The sequence below is a fragment of the Oryctolagus cuniculus genome, chromosome 12 (assembly GCF_051225735.1).
Source record: "Oryctolagus cuniculus isolate XC-2025 breed Fujian yellow rabbit chromosome 12, ASM5122573v1, whole genome shotgun sequence".
NCBI lineage: Eukaryota > Metazoa > Chordata > Mammalia > Lagomorpha > Leporidae > Oryctolagus > Oryctolagus cuniculus.
Genome location: NC_142878.1, coordinates 80,138,281 through 80,158,958, shown reverse-complemented (window position 1 = coordinate 80,158,958; position 20,678 = coordinate 80,138,281). Strand labels below are relative to the sequence as shown.

Here is a 20,678-nt window from a genome sequence, read left to right as displayed (position 1 = left end):
AATCCCAGCGGCTCCACTTTCCAACCCAGCTCCTTGATAAAGTGCCTGGGAAAGCAGAAAAAGATGGCCCAAAAATCCTTGGGCCCCTGCATCCATGTGGGAGACCCGGAAAAGGCTCATGGCTCCTTGCTTCTGGCTTTGGCTTGGTCTAGCCCTAGCTGTTGTGGCCATCTGGGGAGTGAACTGGCAGATGGAAGATACCCCGCCTAACTCTTTCAAATAAGTCAGTAAATCATAAAAAAAAAAAAAAAAAAAAAAAAAAGTAGGAGCTGAAATTTATCACAGGAACTCTGAAATAGGATGCAGGCCTCCCAAGCAGTGACTTAAGACAAAATGCCTGATCCTCCTAGCTTTATTTTTATACTGTTTTAAGTACTATTCTTAGAAATTCTGACAAACTATTCTAAAAATCAGTTAAGATACAAATAAGTAACTCAAAGCTAATAAATATTGCAGTTTTCTCCAAAATGAAGGCAAAAGGAAGGTTCTACCTACATTTTAAAAAAAGATTTATTTATTTATTTGAAAGGCAGAGACACAGAGAGAAATATTCCATCTGCTGGTTCACTCCCCAAGTGGCCTCAATGGCCGGGAACTGGACCAGGCCAAAGCCAGGAGGTAGAAGCCAGGAGCCAGGAGCTTCACCCAGGTATTCCACCTGGGTGCAGGGATCCAAGCATTTGAGCAATCTTATGCTGCTTTCCCAGGGCACATTACCAGGGAGCTAGTAAAAAGTGGAGCAGCTAGGAGCAGAACTGGTATCCATATGGGATGCCAGCATTCAGATGGAGGCTTAACCTTCTTGCCACAGTGCCAGCCCCCATACATAGTTTCTTGAAGTCAAAATCTGATATTTTTTCTTGAATTTTTATTGTATCTCAATAAAATATTTCAAGTAGCTGCACACATTATTAAGTTGTTTGACAAAACAAAAGCCTACCTGTGAGAGGTGAAGGTGATCCAACTGGTGTTGATGGGTTTGATGGGAAACTACTGCTGGTATGGTCAGGAGAATAAATCTGACCAGGAAACAAGAGACAAATATGTGTCAGTATGTGACAACAGCAAAAATACAAATCCAATTACACGGAATTATTTTTATAATCTAAGACTCTTTTTAAATCATCAATTGTAGGACTGATATTTACACAAAGGCCACAAAAACCTCAGTTTTAAAACCAGGACTAAAATGTACCATGTATATTCTAATAAGAAAGGAATTAAATAGGTAATTTTTTAAATACACCAGTAGAAAATAAGTTTCTGATTGTTAACCAGAGAAAGAAAAAGTGAATACAAAGTTAACAAACCTGATACTTAAGTAGTCTAGTCTAGGATATACCACCTAGATTAAGTGGTATTCTTTAAAAACAAGCCCTCAGAAAAACATTTAACTTACATTTTGAAATGTTTTTAATAAACAGTTTGAAGCTATGAAACAAAAGATTTTGATAGTTGTCCCTTACCTCCCATTTAAAAAGTTTTGTTGAACCATGTATTTGTCAATTTTAGCTCCAAATGACTTGAGTGTGTTATAAAAAATTACATTTATTCTCAAAGTATACTCTGTCATCCTTGAAGAAACTGAAAAAACTCTAAAGTGTTTCAAAAAGTCTTTCCCAAATTATCTGTGAACTTCATTTCCCAAAAAGTCTACTTGGAGGTAACATCTGGATACATATGTGTTAGTACTCTGGCTGAAAGTTGTGTGGCAATACTTCATAGGTACTTCAGTGCCAAAAATAAGCTTACCAAATTAACCAGTAAATATTTTAGAAGTCTCCTTACTTCAGGAACCAAGGGCCCCTAGGAAGTGTCTTCTGGGACTTTCATATTTTAATAACAGCATAATAAATAACTTTCACCACTCAGCACTTAACTGAGGCACAGCAATCAACTTATATGGATAAACAGTGGTCAAATACTTTTTTTTTATCCAGACCTTTGAAAAAAGATTTACTTATTTATTTGAAAGGAAGAGTTAGAGAGGGAGACACACACACACACACACACACACACAGAGAGAGAGAGAGAGAGAGAGAGAGAGAGAGAGAGAAAGAGAAATAGAGACAGAGAGACAGAGAGACAGAAAGAATCCTTCATCCACTGGTTCATTCCCAAATGGCCACATCAGCCAGGGCTGGGCCAGACCAAAACTAGGAGCTAGGAGCTTCATCGGGTCTTCTATGTTGCAGGTGCCCAAGCACTTGGGCCATACGATGCTTTCCCAAGCACATTAGCAGGGAGTGAAATCGGAAGTGGGCAGTTGGGATGGCAGCACCGCAGGCAGTTTAACCTGCTGTACCACAACGCTGGTTCTTGTCAAATATTTTAAGAAGAAAAACTACTTGAGTAAAAAAAGAGTTATCAAATAGAATCTGACTCTGCATCAGCTTAGTGCTCTGAAGAATTTAAGGAGGCCCAAATTATGTCATATAAAGGGTCTCAGCTTTTTAAAGGAAACATAATGATGTTTTTTCAATATCTGAAAAGGTCATATACTGAGACAAATTAATGTAAAACAAAATTCTGTAAGTGAAAATTAACAAATGCAAGGAATTTCTTTTTTAAAAAGGTAACACTTACTCAAAATTGCAAGCAGCCCGAATTCTACTTCCCTTTGACTACAAATGGATGGATGTAATTCAAATAAAACATACTAATTTCTATGATGTTAGTAAATTGTAATTATAAACAATTATAATTAACCCCAATTTCCTCAAACAGCCAGATCTAGAAGTTATATACTCAAACTGGAAAGCCATTTTGGAAAAGAAAAGCTATGGAAAAGAGTTCACAAGACTCTGGGAGAACTTAATAACAGGGAGGAAGTATAAAATCACTGCTGGTCTTAAATGTTGTTACCTTTTAAAAAATTCAAGGGGATGGCACTGTGGCATGCCAGTAAAGCCATAGCCTGCAATGCTGGCATCCCATATGTGCACCGGTTCCAGCCCCAGCTGCTCCACTTCCATTCCAGCTCTCTGTTATGCCTGGGAAAACAGTAGAGGATGGCCAAGTCCTTGGGCCCCTGCGCTTGCGTGGGATATCCGGAAGAAGACCCAGAGTGAACCAATATTTATTTGAAAGTCGGAGTTACACAGATAGAGGAGAGGCAGACAGAGAGAAAGGGAGAGAGGTCTTCCATCCACTGGTTCACTCCCCAACTGGCCACAATGGCCAGAGCTGTGCTGATCCGAAGCCAGGAGCCAGGAACTTCTTCCAGGTCTCCCACGTGGGTGCAGGGGCCCAATGGCTTAGGCCATCTTGTACTGCTTTTCCAGGCCGGAGCAGAGAGCTGGATTGGAAGTGGAGCAGCCAGGACTGGCACCCATCTGGGACGCAGGCACTGTAGGCAGCACTGCAGGTGGTGGCTTTCCCTGCTATGCCACAGTGCTGCCCCCTAATTATGTTCTTAACCATTGGTTTACTATCTGTCAAGCACACCCTTCCCCTTAGTACAAGCAAGCTCCAGAAAAGACATTTTCTTATTTACTACTGTAGTTTCAGGTTCATGCAACTCTACTTCCAATAAGAAACACACCATCCTTGCTAGGAATTTCCATTTAAGTGATTCTTTCAGTCCTTGGATGTATTTACCTATATTCTATCTCTTCCAGTTCCTTTAACGTAGATGTCCCACAGCTCTGGTTTCAGGTTTCTTTTCTATTTACCTGTGCTTTATCTGTTGGCAATACTGCTCTCCACAAAGTATCAACTATTCCATCCTGGTGAATGACTCCCAACATGACATCTCTATTATCACACTGGGTTGCCAGACTTATCCATCTGGACAGGCTCTTCTTTCATCTCAAGTTCAGTATGTCCCTATCTTTCCCAATTTTCTCTTCCACCTCAGTTAGCAAAATCATTCTCATGCATTCTCTCCCCTTTTCTTCCTCTCCTCCCCCTTTCCCTCTGCAGACACCCATATTCACAATTCTAGGACAGGCACACATTGTTCTCACTGCCATGACACTACTTTAAACCTTTCATGGTCCAGCACTTATGGCTGGTCTACTTAACTCTTCACATTACTAGTTACTTTTCCTTTCATCCCATTCATCACTGCCTGAGAGCTATTGTCCTAGAACACAGTTCAATCTTTTGCCTACTAAATAAAACAGAATGACATTTGATGTCTTCCATAATCTGGTCACAAAAATATCTTCCTATGTTATAATCTATTTAAAATTAATGTATCCTATTGTTCAAATAAAAGTTCCTTTTTTGCATTTTCTTTTCTTTTCTTTTCTTTTTTTTTATAAATCAGCCAGTTTATTATTTTGCAGTAGATGTAGAACTTTTACCATGCAGACTGAAATACCCATGTCAGGATGAACAGTGCATTTTCTTCTGAGAGGCGGCTACATAGAAAACCAGGTTGTTACCAGGCATTTTCTGAACACAGCTCCTTCTCCTTTCAGAATGTCTATTTCTTAACTTCTCCCCCAATGAAATTCTATACCACATCAAAGCTTAGCTCAAATGTCACCTCCCTTTTATGTCATTTTCAACTCCCTTATACTCTTAGAATACCTTGAGCTTCTCTTTAGCTTCTTAATTTATTCTATGTTGGACATTTTCATTATTTGTATATCTGTCTTATCTTTTCTTCATTTAAGATTTATTTATTTATGTGAAAGGCAGAGTGAAAAAGAGATTTTCCATGAAATGGCTCACTTTCCAAAGGCCCACAACAACAGGCACTGGGTCATGGCCAAGCCAGGAGCCCTGAATTTAATCCTGTCACCAACAGACACAAGTAGCTTCTCAATTTGTTCGATAAAAATCATTTTTCTCACTCCCACCATCACATTTGCTTGTTCTAGCTTGACCATTAAGATGATGACAGACAATTGTTAAGCATACTTTTCCTGAACTTATAGACGGCCTGACAAGTTACAGGACTTTCTCTTATCCCTTTTACTTTCATAAAATGAATGTGTGTGTGGGGAAAAAAAAAACAATACATTTTAAAAGCATGATAACATACCTGTTTGGATCACAGACCATCAACTAAACTTTCTGCAGATGTATTCTATTATTAAATCACAAACAGATTACACTTATACCATGAAGCTGGGCTACTTTAAGAAATTCTAAATACAGGGTTTTATTCGGCAAAGAGCATTCTAAATCAAGAATATATTTTCTTTTTATATTTTCTGGCCTTAAAGAACTCCTACATTGATGTTTTTTGAAGGGAAGAAAGTCAGTCACTTAAAAAATGGGAGTGGGAATGATTTAGAATATAAAGCATAAACAAAAAGTAAGAACTCATTCTGCATGCAGTCCATGGCGCTCTTACTGTTAAATGACTAATGATGAATAACTCCCAATACCTTCTGCCAGGCTTACATGGTAATATGCCTCATTTTACTGCAACAAATGAGGCTCCTCCTCCTATCAGTCACGGTCCATTCCAATCAGCAGGGTGCCAATAAGCCAGAGGCTAATGAAAAGGGCCTCAGACAATAAACACACAATGGAGAGCTCCCAGGCCCAACCCTGGAACTGTGAGCCCAATTTTTTAAACACTGCAGTGCACATTTCAGTTAATCTTTATTATGCTAATGTTATTGAGTCTAAGGAACAAAGAAACTTATTTTATGAATTACTTTTAAACGTCAACTTCCCAGAATTTTATTTTTCTTTTGTTAGAAACTATTGACCATTTAACTATCCAGATTAAAACACACACACACACACACACACACACGCACGCGCACACACACACACACTCTTTCCCCTTGCTCTGAGGTAGAAATCAAAACATAAATTATCACAAAGAAGTCTGATATAATCAACAAAGTTAAACAGTCTTCTTGTTTGATCTCCTCTAAATTAAAGACCAAGTGTTTTGATATGGTATTAGGCACTGAAATAAACCAGATGTTTCTTCCTCTATATAACTCTCCATGGGCACAATCTTAAAGGGTTATTGTCTGGCAAATGTTCAGGGAAACACATTAGAAATGGCACGAATACACAGATTTTTCCTCTCCTTCTATCTACCCTAGTTTATTATCTAAACTAATGCATAATCCACAGGGCTTTGGGAACTTTGTGTAAATACTTTCATGTACAATTCTCTTTCTTGCTATCCTGAGATTAAGACCACAATTATCCAGGCTTAAACCTAAAATAAAGGAACCTTTGCAAATGCATTATATGGCCTTACATGTTTAATCACATACTGTTCTGCATGCTCTTTTAATACCTAAACTGAAGAACAAAGGTTGTACCCTCTGAAGTTTCATTCATGAAAAGACCTTTGAGGACATATATCAGACAACTGGGGAACCAGAAATAACTTTTAATGCCAACAGCATAGAGGTTCTCTATGTAAAACTAGAGGGTATATTAAAAATGTCACATTCTGAGGAACTTTAAAATTTCAACACAGTCATGATTACCATTTCTGAAGATCTGTAATACCTAACACAAAATTTTGATATGCATGTCAGACTCTCAAATGTAATCATTAAGTTTCTTCTTCATCTCTTCTAATTCTTCCTATCCCCAGACAAGGCAATGTTTTTGTTTTTCAGTACACTGCGAGAGCACTAAACATATATGAAAGTGAATGTGAATCTGTAATGCAAGTCAGAGAAAGAATGTGCTTGAAGAGATGTCCGGTTTGGGGGTAGGGTAGCAGATGGATTGAAGGAAGGGATTTGAAGAGTGCAGACTATGGCATGCAGTGATGGAGCAGATGGAATGCATCACCGTCAGCTATGACAGAAATGATTTATGGAATGACCTGGTTGCTCTTGCCTAGTAACAACACAGGATGACAGAGCTAAGTTTCCATGACAACCAAAGCCCACCCACTAACGACCTGAAACATGTCTTCCCTGGTTTCCACTCACAGTGAATTTGGAGTCCCCCTGCCACTCCTCAACTGCCTTCCTGGTTTGCTACTTACAATACAGGAAAATATTCAAGGACTTGAAAATGGGCTTGAAGGGCCACTGAAAACATGAAATTCTTGCTTGCCTAATGTGTCAAGGTTTCTTTATGGGAAGTTTTCCCCCAAATAAAATAAACAGATGACCTTCAAGTGAATAAAAATCTCCAAAATGCAGGTTATATTTTTAAAAGTTGCCTCATATTGAAAGTTCAAATACTATCTGTCCTCTTAAACATGAAATATCTGTTACCGGATTCATCCACAACCAGCAGACTGAATATGGAAACCCAATCAAGTACCCTGGGAGCCATTCACATTTAATAATATAGAATAATACTTTTTTTTGTCTAAATAGGTAGTTTTAATCATGTAAGAACAAGTTCAAAAAAAGTAGGATAACTGTTGGATTCTTAGGAACATCCTGCAAGAGTAGTAACTAAGTGCAGTCTGAAGCCAGTCAGATCAGGGTTCCAGTGCATATGGGCTTTACCCTGACCAGTTCTGTGATCCCTAGGGCAAGCTACTTAATCTTTCTGAGCTCAAGTTACTTAACCTTTTAAACCCTAGTTCCTCATCAGTAATGTGGGGATAATAATGCCAACCTTACAGGGTTTTTTCGAGGATTAAGCAAAACAGGGTATATAAATACTTAGTATGGTACCCAGCACCTATTAAGCATTCAAATTACAGCCAATAATTTTTGTGGGTCTTGTTATCACCACCACTACTATCATATACGATCCAAGATTGAACACAGTAAGTATTTATTGTGCTCCATTTTGTGAGGGGCTCTACTATGTAACAAATGATCTGACTTGGCTTCATTTCTGAAGTTGGGACTTGGCTGGAGAGAAAGGTTTATTCACAGACACATATTCAAAGAAGTATTTCTCCTTAAATGTTAAACAGTTGTTTGCTACTACTCACATATCCTAGAGCCCTGCCCTCCCCACCAACAGCAACAAATGTGTCTGCCACAGCCAACTGCATTTCATAGAATACATAAAAATACTCTGTGAGAATTCCAAGAGGAATATTGCTCAGAAGGAAAAAATAAAGAGAAAAGGTCTAAAAAGAAACTTCACAAAGTACACAGCAAAAGTATCTCTAACTAGATTTTGAATCTTATCAGTAATAAGTGCCCTTTCAGTTTTAGCGTTCCAAAAGAAGAGATTTTAATGTTTTAAGAATTAGAAATGAAAACACAATCATTGCTTTGTCACTAATGTCTCATATGATATAAACTGGTTGCTCAAGAAAATTCTACAGAATCCGTTTTACTCATTTTAGCATCAAGTATTTCAATGAATCTGTTTTTTTTTAAAGGCTCTCATTTTCTATCTTTTGAATGAATCAGCTGCAGTTGATTGATTGATCGTTTTTTCCTTTTAAAAAAAGAACTTTCCAACTTGGCATTTCATTCTCTGTATCAGAAGAATGAGTTGTCTTTCCTGGTTTCGTTTGATTTATTTTAATGGGACTTTCACAAAGTATGTATTTAAAACAAACAAGCAGACTTTACAATTAAATCTCAATAATTTGTGTTTTACTTCTGATTTTTTTTTAAAGACATATTTACTTATTTGAAAGTCAGAGTTACACAGAGAGAGAAGGAGAGGCAGAGAGAGAGGTCTTCTATCCGCTGGAGCTGCACCGATCCGAAGCATGAGCCAGGAGCTTCTTCCGGGTCTCCCATTTGGGTGTAGGGGCCCAAGGACTTGGGCCATCTTCTACTGCTTTCCCAGGACATAGCACAGAGCTGGAATGGAAGTGGAGCAGTTGAACCGGCGCCCATATGGGATGCTGGCACTGCAGGCGGCGGCTTTATGCCACAGCACTGGCCCCTGTATTTTACTTCCAATCCAGCTCCCTGCTAATTTGCCTGGGAAAACAGTAGAGGATGGCCCAAGTCCTTGGGCCCCTGAATACATGCAGGAGACTGGAAGAAGCAGCTCCGGACTCCTGGCTTTGGACCAGCTCAGCTCCAGCCACTGAGACCATTTCAGGAGTGAACCAGTGGATGGAGGACCTTACTTTCTCTGTCTCTACTTCTTTCTGTAACTCTTTTAAATAAATAAAAATAAAATTTTTAAAAAAGTCTGTTTTAGATTTAAAAAAAATTTCTCTTCCTTCACCTGTATATGTACCATTAAAACAAAAACATATATTAAATTAAATTCAGTAGGGTAGTACTTAGGGTAGGGTGAGGAGGTTCTAGTATTAATTTAGGACATGAATCAATACTAACCAAAAATAGCTCTGAATGATTAAGTTGATTTGTTGTAACTATACCCTTTAACTATGACATTTATTGCCCACAAAATCTAATCACTGTATTCAGCAGTGCAGAATTCATTCATCGGAATATGTAAAATCAATACTCACAGAAGCCAAGGCCTTTCCAAGTGCATCACCTGTCTGTGAGCTTCCAGCAGCATTCCCTCTGGTTCCTGGATAGTTCAAGTAGACACAAGAATTTCATCAGACAAGTATGCTTTTTTGGCCCTCAGCTCTTATTTTAAGGTATTCTCTATTGTTATCTTACATCTGTCACCACAAACCCAGATATATTTTGTTTGTTATACTTAATAACCTAAAGAAAAAATGGGTCTATATTAATGAAAAAGAAAGTTTCTGTTCTTCTTTTCATTTTTAAACCAAACATTAAAAATATATTGAAAGATACTGGATTTACTGAAAACTATGAAATCAGGTTTTAGGAAATTCTGCCAACCCAAACGCTCACCAAGAATGCTATCTGATCCATTGATGGGAGGGGTATGTGAGGCAGCAACATAAGGTGAGCTGCTGGTACCTCCACGATGGAAGCTGGACATCGGTGGAAGACTTGTGTTTATGTCTGTTGGTGAAACTGAATGTGGAGGGTAACTCTAGAAAAAGTGGAAAAGAGATACGCTCTATTAGATGCATTTCCTGAATACCACATACAAGAACAACTACAACAACAGGTCAAAAAAGTCATTCCAAATTAGCAGCTGAGGAGCGCTACTACTGTCATTTACTTTTTAAAAAAGGCACAGTAAATGCAGTAAACCTAGAAGTGATTTTGCAGAAAACAAAATTTATTCCATAATACAAAAAGAAACAGAGGTGAGGACGAAACGCTGCTGCAACCTAGTCCTGTGTCACAGCCTACCAAGCGGTCATGTGAATGAAGGCTGCCGTAACTACTGGACTGAGACAGGTGAGAAGTGGAGGTCCCCAGAATTCCACCAAAACCAGGCTGGCTCATCCCATTTGATGAACTCCAAAGATCAGAAGAATTGTGGGTCCCATCTAAAACAAACACAGAAATACAAAATTCTCCTTAGCTAGAGTTTTTTTTGATGACACAAAAAAATTCAGAGTACCCTCTAGATATTTTATGTTCTTCTCTCCTCTTTTCCAACCTAGTCTTCCATCTGGTTTCCTTCCTTCCAAACTATAAAATTACTATTTAAAGACCTAATTTATATCAAGGAAGATAAAAATTTGAAATCTGGGGATATGTTGGATTTAAGTATTGGATAAATGGTATACCCATAAAAACAGAAAAAAAATATTCTTAATAGGCAATTGGCATTGAGATTGTAGAAAACATTTTGAAACTATGGAAAAACAAATGTCTCTATCTAGTAAGCCTAAGTAATTGATAATGACCATATTATATAGTCAGTCTTCAAATGAACTGGGTCTGCAATGAGTTCACTCACCAACATAAAGTCAAAGAACCATTTATGTCATAATTTACTGCTCATATATATATACACATATATATGCTTCTCATAATCCCAAACCACAGGAGGCCAAATAAAAATGATTTGCTAGACATGAATTAAAGGAAATGCAACACTTTTTCTTCCTTAACAAGTCTTACTCTGTTCTGTGATATTCACTTTTTATTTATACTGGTAATTATAGGTGTGATATGAATATGTAATTTAAAGATGAAACCAGAGTTGTTAATAACTTTCATATATTTAAATTTTACAATGAGCAAGAATAGCTCTACTCATTTTTTTCAATTTAAGTCTTTATAAATTCAATCAACACTGGATGGACACTCCAATGGTTGCTGGATAATTCAACTAAACTGCAGTTAGCAATAAGCAGTGCAAGAAAACTATAATGTTAGATTTTAAATTTACATCAGCCAAAAAATGCCTAGAAAATAATGTCTCAATCCTGTCTAGGAATTCTCTTTTATCACATTTGAAAATACTGGCTAACACACAACTAAGTGCAGCGGTACTTGACAACTGTGTGTTATTACTTACCTTGCATAAAGAAAGTGCTAGCAAACATACTGGTTGGTGGCTTAGGAGATGGATAACTAGGAGATTCACGATTGAAGTCATCTGAATTTGGGGATGGTGCATATACCTTAAATTAAACAGAGTATTGAGTAAAAATGTGAATGACTACCATATTACTTATGTAAAATGAGTTCTACATTTCAGAAAGGACCTAAAAAGGCCAACCCAATCTCTATAATGACCTAACACAAATGCAAAGAATACTGTTTAAATCTGCATAAATAATGTCAATCTTGTTACTTTATTTACATTTCCTTTCAGCGTATTATTAAAGAAAAACACGACCCTAATTATCCTTGCAATGCATCTTGGTGTGATAACTGTACTAGGTGGCTGAATAAAGCCCTAAGTGTTGGCTTGGCACAACAAAACACAACCCTCAGTTAGGTTTATGACTTAAATTATGAGGGAATCAACAAATATCCTTTGAATATAAGCATGAAATAAAGTTGGGGTTCATAAAATTCATTTTCATTGTTTGATTTGTCACATAAAATAAAAATGATTTGCTATCCTTTGTTACCATTAAAAGTTGACTGAAAGGCACAACACAATTGTTTTGGAACTTCCTTAACTTAGTAGGATTAGAAAATAAAACCAAATTCTGCTGAGAGGTTTTAATTCTTTAATTTCAAGTATATTTTTAACTCTGGCACAGTTTTCAGACAAACCTCACTTAACTTGTTAAGAGTAGTATTAATTCCCTTCTGTAAATCTTTGCTTCAGATAAGCAAACTATGAACATTCTATATTAGCAAATGGCCAACATTTGCATTCCACGGGGAAACTAAATGGGCAACCAAACAACCTTAATGATCAAAAAATGATGATATTCTCACAACTACTTTAACTAAGAAGAATAACAAATAACATTTAAAGTGATGTATTGTCTGTTAAAAGTAAACCAGGAGTCAGGAGGAAGGGAAAGTGAGCTGTATGAAAAGCATATGAAACAAACTATTTTGTTTTAGTTTGCAAAGAGTGTATCCACTATAAAAAAATTTGGGATTAAAATGGGAGCCACATTTTTTATTTATTTAAGTTACCTACCAATTATATAACTATCAAGAATGAGACACTAAGTATAAAGCCCTCTGAAAAATTGCCCTAACCTTCCTCAATTTCCTTTGTTGTAAAATGCTAAAAGTACTTGTACATCAGGAGGTTGAGGGGAAGATCAGACGAAAATATAGGACCTTGTACAAAGCAGGCAATCAATAAGCATTATCTAATATTATCATTTTTCTGTCATTCTAATAGGAACAAATATGCTGCTAAATATTGCCCCTCTTCATTCCTTGAATACTTTTCTAGTTTTTCTCTGCCATGATTCTACTTATATACAGATAATTTATTCTCCACAAAAGGTTATAAAGTCCACTTTTTTTATTCTTACTAGGCCTGCAACTACTAGCACAGGTGTGTCTTTTTAACAACTTGGATTAATTCATGTTTGTTTACTACCTTTCACATCCCAGGGGTAAAAATATACATTTGAGGTACCTGAGATGTTTGGGCCAAGATATATTCCTAGGAATTATCAAGAAGGACCATAGTTAGGTGACTATGGTAGAAAAAGAGTTTTTTCATTATACATGTAAAACATGTTTCTAGCTTAAATCTATTTCACAGAAGATTGAGCAATAACGAAATAAATGATTAGGTTATAAAATGTGTTTAGAGTATATTACATGGTTATAGGCAGGTGAAGTTTTAAGCAAAGAAACTTTGGACTATTTTCTTTTAATCCAGTTTCAGCTTCTAAACTTAGCCATAGCTACATGTCTTCTGCCCCCTTTTGTATTTAGATTTCTTCAAGCTAATGTAAAAATACAAACAACAAAAAGCAGAGTGAATTCACAGATTTAGCTAGAAAATACAAATGAGAATCAAATTTAGAAAATAGCATCAGAATATATGCTTTTTATTACAAATGTGTATTTACTATATACATCATGCTTAATCTGAAAGTATGAAATACAAATTTTTTTCTCTAATTTTATCCAGGTCAGAGACTGAAACATTATGTAAACTTCACACTTGGCAATTATGAGAAATTTCCAGTCTTAATGTGTCATTTCATGTAAAGAAAACCCTACATAATTTGTTGGTTAAAATTTCTACATGATTTGCCAACTTATATTTTCTATCCTTTGCTCATCAAATTCCATAGATGACATATGTATACTTAAAATTTTTAAAATGTTGCAGTCACAAAATAAAATATAGAAATAAACTTAATTACTAACTTATAAATTGCTGCTGAAGGAAAGAGAACATGCTGCTCAGAAAACAATTAAGTGATGTTTGTCAGGGGAAGCAAAGAAACCAAGACAAACCATACCAAGTAAAGGAAGAGACTTGCCAACCCTTACCTGAAATTTCTGAAGCTACATAGAAAAAATAAACCTCATGTTAGAGGTAAAGTTTGTTTTTAATACTAGTCTTTCTAAATAGACATTGAAAAACATTAGCTTCTTAAAATTTTAGAAATGGAATTGGTACATAAAAACCCTAAGCAATATGCCATTTATGTACTAGCATAAATTCAAAATTTTCACCATAATAAAAATATTTTGAAATACATGACTCTTAAAGAGACCCATCTAGAAGCATTTATATCACAGGCTAGATAGTTTTACTTTTGTTATCTTAACCATAGCTTACAAAACATAGATGCAATGTTATGAAGCAGTAGTTGTGCCAGTCTCGATTTTTCAGATCAAAGACTTCTTGCGGCAAAGAGCAACTGATGTGGTCTCAAAGACTTTATTAACTCCAGATGTAGAGAAATAGTCAGCCAATTCCACAAAAAGAGCAAGTCTCTCTTAGTTACAATCAGTACTGACCACAAATTAAAACCAGACTGCTTATGTCATCTGATCACCTGCACATAGATGCCAGTCTCCCAACCCCTGCTTGTTAATGATCTAATCACATGTTTAAATCTCAAGGATGATTTTGTATCACAACAAACAATCTTAAAATTAAGAGGAAGGAATAATGTATGCTTCAAGATGTTAAAATCTACCAGGAGTCAAAGTGTTTTAAAGGCAACAGGGAAAAGTACAATTAAATAGTTTAAGTTGGTCTGCAAAAACATGGTAGATAAAATTTTCTTTAGCATTGTAGGCCCATTTAAGAAAAGCAGGCTCACAGAAGCTCTGTCTCTTTTTCCAACCATTTACCTTTCTCTCCCAAGAATGGTGTTAAGAGAAGTTCTGGGCGTCTGACAGAATACTGTCAGTGAAAGAACATAGCTGAAGACCTAACAGATACTTTCCTTTTATCATTAACTCTGGCTGAAAACAAACATCATGGATGTATACATCCCACACACCCTAAGGTAACTTCTGTAAAGGGATAGCATACTTTAGGAGACAATCAATTTTTCCTGCTTGGATGATTCAGTTTAGTCACATGGGTAACCCCAAATTCAGGGTATGCTGTTCTCTATTCAGAACTCAAGAGGACAGAGTTGTGCACTGCACTCCTGTTTTCGATGCATCCATCATGTAATTAATATTGGAAACATATCTGAGAAGCAGGGAAGCAAAACAACTTTCTGGTATTACAGTGAAAAGATGAAAAGAAGTTTCTGCTAAAAAAGATAATCTTTTTATCTGGTTACATTCAGTGGTAAGAGTGACTAAAAGAACACTTTTTTTTCATCCTTTATAAAAAGATCGCTAGCCTGTGTTATGAATGACGCTTTTAAACATAGCAGATGAGGACGAGATGGGAATTCTTCAGCGTGAGAGTAGCTATGTATCCTTATTAACATACCCTTCTACTGAAAATGAGATGAATGCTCTAGATGAGTGCTATAAAAGAAGAGGTCTCTGTGATACAGAAATGTTCTATATCTGTGCTGTATGATACAGTAGTCAGTAGTCACTTGGCTACTGAACTCCTGAAATGCGGATAAGTACAACTGAGAGACTGAATGTTACATTTAATTTTATTAATTTAAGTCATTCTCCCTTACTCTGCAGTTTAAGATCACAAAAATTGTTTTGAAAAAACTCCCCTGAAATTCTCTTAAGCTCCATGATCTGTGAAAACCAAACACAGCCTAAACTCTCATGTACTTGAGGATACCTTCACTTAATTTGTGGGCTTTTATTAGTTCTTTTGTCAAGGTGGTTTGAATAACAGTTCTTTTTAAGTTCCAATATGTTCAGTATCATTAAACACTTTAACACATACTAAAGTGGACCTCCAATATGGGAAGGGTCTATACTAGTAATAGAAATTACCTTCAGCGTAATTCCTATCAACTGACCAAAATAATAAAATCATCTGATTAATCTGCCCTGTCACCATAATTTCAAAATGAACACACAATATTACAATTATGAATATATACTTAATTTATCTGATGCTTTATATAATTAGATTTTCTATTAAAAATAAATGTTTTATAAACTCTAGCTGAGTACCTAAAACATGAAAGAAAAAATAAAGTTGAGGTTAATGGAAAAAAGGAAAATTCCAGCAAGTTAAACCCTACACTAAACAACTATTAAGTAAGCCTCTGGGCCTATCATTTAAGAATATGTGCATTTAAGAATCAACACTCAAAAACTTAGTTAATCATTGTAAGAAGCTATTCTTTAGTGATTAAATTATTGTTGATCAACCTATGTTAAGTTCTGTTCAATTCTGAATTTTGTATGATTTGATTTTAGTACAGACTGCTTAAAAATGTTCCTTTAATAATTACACCCACACAAGTAAGAGTGATGGGTAGGGTTAGAGGAAATTTTCTAAAAATCATTCTCTATACTTTTCTAATCATTTGCACCCAGTATTTTTGTATGAACACTGATCTTCTGTACACCCTCAGATAACAACCAACATTTTTAAGTTTCTGTAATTTATGCCTTCCAACTTTCCTGCTCTTTCTCTAATCAATATTAAAATGTAACTCCGAAGTACACAAAAAGTTTAAATAAATCAATAAAACAGCTATCTAATTTAAGAATTCCCCAATATACAAGAACAGTTAAATGACATTTGATAAAAATTTCCTCATTTTAACATTACATAAAAATAGCAAATTTTGCCATAAAGCTCAATCTGCTACTAGAGTGTTTACGGTAACTCTAAGCCTAAGTGGGAAATATTTAGATAGTTCCAGTAAAAGGACCACAAGAACTGAAACCACAAGGCATCATAAAGCAAAATATCTAATGTACAAGGACTGACTCAGGGACATACCAGCCATCTCTATGGGAGATTTTTTTCACCTAATTAGCAGGCTAAAAACACAAATGGAATCTCTATAAACAGGATGTGTGTTTATACATTCAACAGTTTCTTAAATAAAAGGAGAAACATCTTTTTACCAAAACTTCAAGACATGTTTAGGGGTAAAATAAAATTAAAATCTCCTTTATAGCAACAATAAGAAAAAAGATTTCCAATTTTTGGTACAACACATTTGAAAATAAATTACTGCTTTTGTTGTGAAGTGAAAATGATAGGCTATTATTGATTTCTAATTTTGAGAAAAATTTCTTTGGAAAATCTTTCCTATCTTAAATCAACCTATCCTTGGAAAGATTCTATCTGTTTATCTACTATAACTGCTACCATTTTTCTAATAATCATTTTTTTCCCTCCTTGAGATTTAAACTATGGAATTTCTAAGGGACAGACAGTGTTTGAAATCTGTTTGCAAGGATAATACACTGAACAAATAAATGTGTATCATTTCTTGGCTACCTGCATTAAAAAAATTTAGATTAAACTATAGCACCTGATCTCCTTTTTTCATGTTCATGGACAAATAGAAAGAGATATAAATTTCTTACTCAAAAACATTAGTAAAGCTGACCAGTGATAATATACTCTCCTGGTGAAGTTTTAACTCCATGATATTTGTACCCAGTTGACTCAAAGAATAAAAAAAAATTCCTTGGGCTCACAGATTACAGTTTAAATTTTTTTGGTAAAGGGGGAAAATGTCAAAAGCAGGTTTATGCTAAAGTCTTCATCATCAAATATCTTCAGCATCTTTATATGATATAGTATTTTCCCTATTATAAAAATGTTATATTTAACTTCAGCAGGCCTAAAGATGGTTTGGAAACTTTAATTAACAAAACTGCACTTTCTTTTCTCATATAAATAAATCCCCCAACAGAACAGAAATGGTACTCTATTTTCTCTCACACTGGTTTCTGCTGCGCTTTTATCAACTTTAATTGTTTATTTGAAAAATAAGTCTGAGAAATGTTTACAATGTAATTTTACTTGCTTCCTATTCTTAGTTCTCAGGAAAACAAGAAATTACCTGGGCAGACAAGGTGCCAAAACCATGGCTAAACCAATTTTTAGAATAATAAATTCTATTAGAAGAGGAGACTTACTAGTCTAATTTTCTGATTTTCTAATGTATTATTTTAAACATGTCTAGGATAGTTTTAAGTTCTCCCTCTTCAACAAAGACTGGTAAGAAATCAATTAGCATTCATAAAATCATTACTGGCCATCTATGCAAAATACTTATTAAAAATAGCCTAGTAGTTTTTCCCAGTTACTTTTTGCCTTTCCAATACAGTATTATTGTAATACAAAGGACAGTAATGATAAATTTAGTTTAGCTTTTTGGTATGTGGACTAATTCACTTGTCCTTGGATGATACAGAAAGAAGAAAACCTGCTTCTAGAGATAGCCCTGAGTTCAAATTCTGACCGCAGCACTTACTGAGTGGGACTTGATCAAGTTACTTAACTCCCCTGATTTCAAGTTTTCTCATAGACAAAATGAAGTTTGGAACATCTACATGACAAAGGGGTTATCAGACTTAAATGAGATAAGCATCAAGTCCTCAGCACAGTTCTTGGCGCATAATACCCTTACAACTATTTTCATGTTTGTTTCTGTCTCTTCTTTCCCAGACTCTAGCTGAAGAAGCTCAACATTCAAAATATGTTTTTAGCTTGAGTTTTATAACTTGGATTTCTGTGTTGTCTTTCATAAGATTAAATTAATCCCAATACAATGAAAAGACCATCATGTCTGTACTTGCTGCAGTTTTTGTAACTGGAACACTTTGCAGCATCTGTGTTCAAGGCCTAGAAAAATTGAGACTGATTAGATCAGAGGAAGGCTGAAACTCCAGAATCTTCAAAGCAAACATAGGGTCTCCTCCCCTCCCCGCGATTTTCCTTTCCTTTACCTCTAGATTTTCTACCTTTTCACATGAAGGACACATAATTCATTATACCAATGAGAAAACTGAATGCAGGCCGAGTTCTTTAAAAGGACTGCAGAAATCCACTCTTTCTTACTATTTTAAAAATTTCCCCAAAAGTATAATGTTCAAAATAGTTTCAATTTCCCTATTTATTTAAACAAACATATATTAGTATCCTACAAATTATGCAGAATACAGCTATGTAAAGGTTACATACAATGTAGTTTTTGGCTTTTCTTTTCTGCCTATGCAAGCCCAAGTTTGTTTCATTTACAATACTGACCATGTAATCTTAGGTAATTAAACATGAAAAGGCTGTTCTTCTCTGATTCATTTGTCTTTTCCTAGAGTCTGCTTAGTTTTATTAAAAGATACCAAATACCCTTAAATGCATAGAGCCAACGTGAAAACTTAAAAGTAAAAAACTGGGAAAAAAGAGGAAGCATTTTATTTAAAATCAAGACTGCTTAAAAAAGTATCCTAATACCTATAATGGTATGTTAAAACTGAAGTTAATGTGAACTTATAGCATTTCAAAATATTAATCTATCATCTTAAATTGATAAAATGAGATTAAAGAATAAGCTTAAATGTAACCTTTGTATCGTAAGAATTACATAAAAATTCCATAACTCAAGTGAGGAAGTATATTTCACATACAATCAATAATTACTACTAGAAGTGCTAATTTTAACCATAAAACATTAATACACATTCCCCAATATATACTAAGACAATTATTTATGTAGTCTGTAGACAATATAATGACATGCCACATGATTTTCTTTTGGAGAAAATGGAGGAGTTATTAGTAATAATATAACAATAATTTTTAATAAAATTTTTAATAATTATTACAGAATAATATCCAAAAACTAGAGGTAGGTTAGAAACACACATGTAAGTTGTGGGGCCTTATGATTCAGAGGATAAGACAGTATAACATCACACTATGCATTTTTCAATGACAACTAAGCCACCTTTGACCTATATAAGGCACAGGCTATCAATTTTCAGGCTACATTTTACCATACAAGCTATACCATCTACCATAAGCCTGGAAATACTTAATACTATCAAAGCTGTCCCCACCACACCCCTCCCAATGTAGAACAAAGAAAAATGTTGTAATAGAGTGATCTGTGTTCTCAAAAGAATAAAATCTAAACTCTCTTTGAGTTATAGTGTTCAATTCAGGGATCCTATGTAAGTGATTTTACTGAACTTACAAAAAATACATGCACACATCCACATACCATCTTAAAACAGACTATTTTACTTAGATTAGGACACAAAAGAAAAATATTTTCACATTTGAAAGACAGCTGGCAAAGATATTATTAGGGATCAAATAAATTCACTTATATTACCCATCTAAATCGTCTTTGCACATTCTTTAAAGCTCTGCTTGGGCAGCTTCAACACACACTTTTCAACAAGCTCAAATATATTTTGGCTTGATTATCATTTATGGAGAAGGCTGACCCAAAAGTTTATAACCAAACACTGGCCAAGTCCAAAGAGGCCTTACCAAAGCAGTTAGTGAATGAAAAACTGCTTTTATTAGTACCCAGTACCCTGGTTATAGGCACTTGCTACTTAAAATAATTTTAGTGGTAAAAGGAGAATGAAAAAACTACCTGCTTTTAAACCTGCTTTAGGAAAATGTAATTTTATCTTTATAACTTTGAAAATTAACATTAAAAGTGCTTCTTCCCAATTACATAAGCCACATATGCATTATTATGACATTTGAGGGAAATTGTTTTTAAAAGAAGACTGAGAAAGAAAAAACTAAATTTCTGACTTAAACTAAGATTGTTATCCATTAGTACAACATCTTCATAATCTTTATCAAGTATCTTATAAAGCTAACTCCTATGGAATCTTTCAGAGAAGTTTACTTTCTTTAGAGAACACACAAAATCTCTTGGCTTATGTTTTTTTGCAGAAACATAATTAATACTAAGTAATTAATTTAAAAAACAGGAAAGTCTTACTGAGTAACAGAGAAAAGTATTATTTTAAAACATCTAACCATTTGCTATAAATGGACCAGAAATACATTCTTTGGAAAATGTATATATAACTGCATTCTTTTAAAAATAGTGATTTATTTTATGAATCTGCACAGGGTCAAAATTCTAGTTTGATTGGAAACAGATGGTATCCCAGAAAAGTCAGGCTCTGGACCTGAAACTCCAAACAGGAAATACGGCCCTCACTAGCTGACTGCTT

General features: G+C 35.1%; 1 protein-coding gene across 34 annotated transcripts in view; it reads right to left on the bottom strand.

Annotated features, from left to right (window-relative positions):
- Positions 1-20,678, bottom strand: part of TCF12 (transcription factor 12) — a 402,091-nt gene that overhangs the window by 48,900 nt on the left and 332,513 nt on the right. For all 34 annotated transcript variants that reach the window (XM_051821977.3, XM_051821978.3, XM_051821979.3 and 31 more), the window contains 5 exons: positions 11,194-11,299; positions 10,074-10,213; positions 9,663-9,807; positions 9,302-9,366; positions 941-1,019 (listed from right to left, as the gene is read on the bottom strand). In XM_051821977.3, coding sequence (XP_051677937.2) covers positions 941-1,019; positions 9,302-9,366; positions 9,663-9,807; positions 10,074-10,213; positions 11,194-11,299 — 535 coding nt within the window. The remainder of the gene's footprint in view (positions 1-940; positions 1,020-9,301; positions 9,367-9,662; positions 9,808-10,073; positions 10,214-11,193; positions 11,300-20,678) is intronic.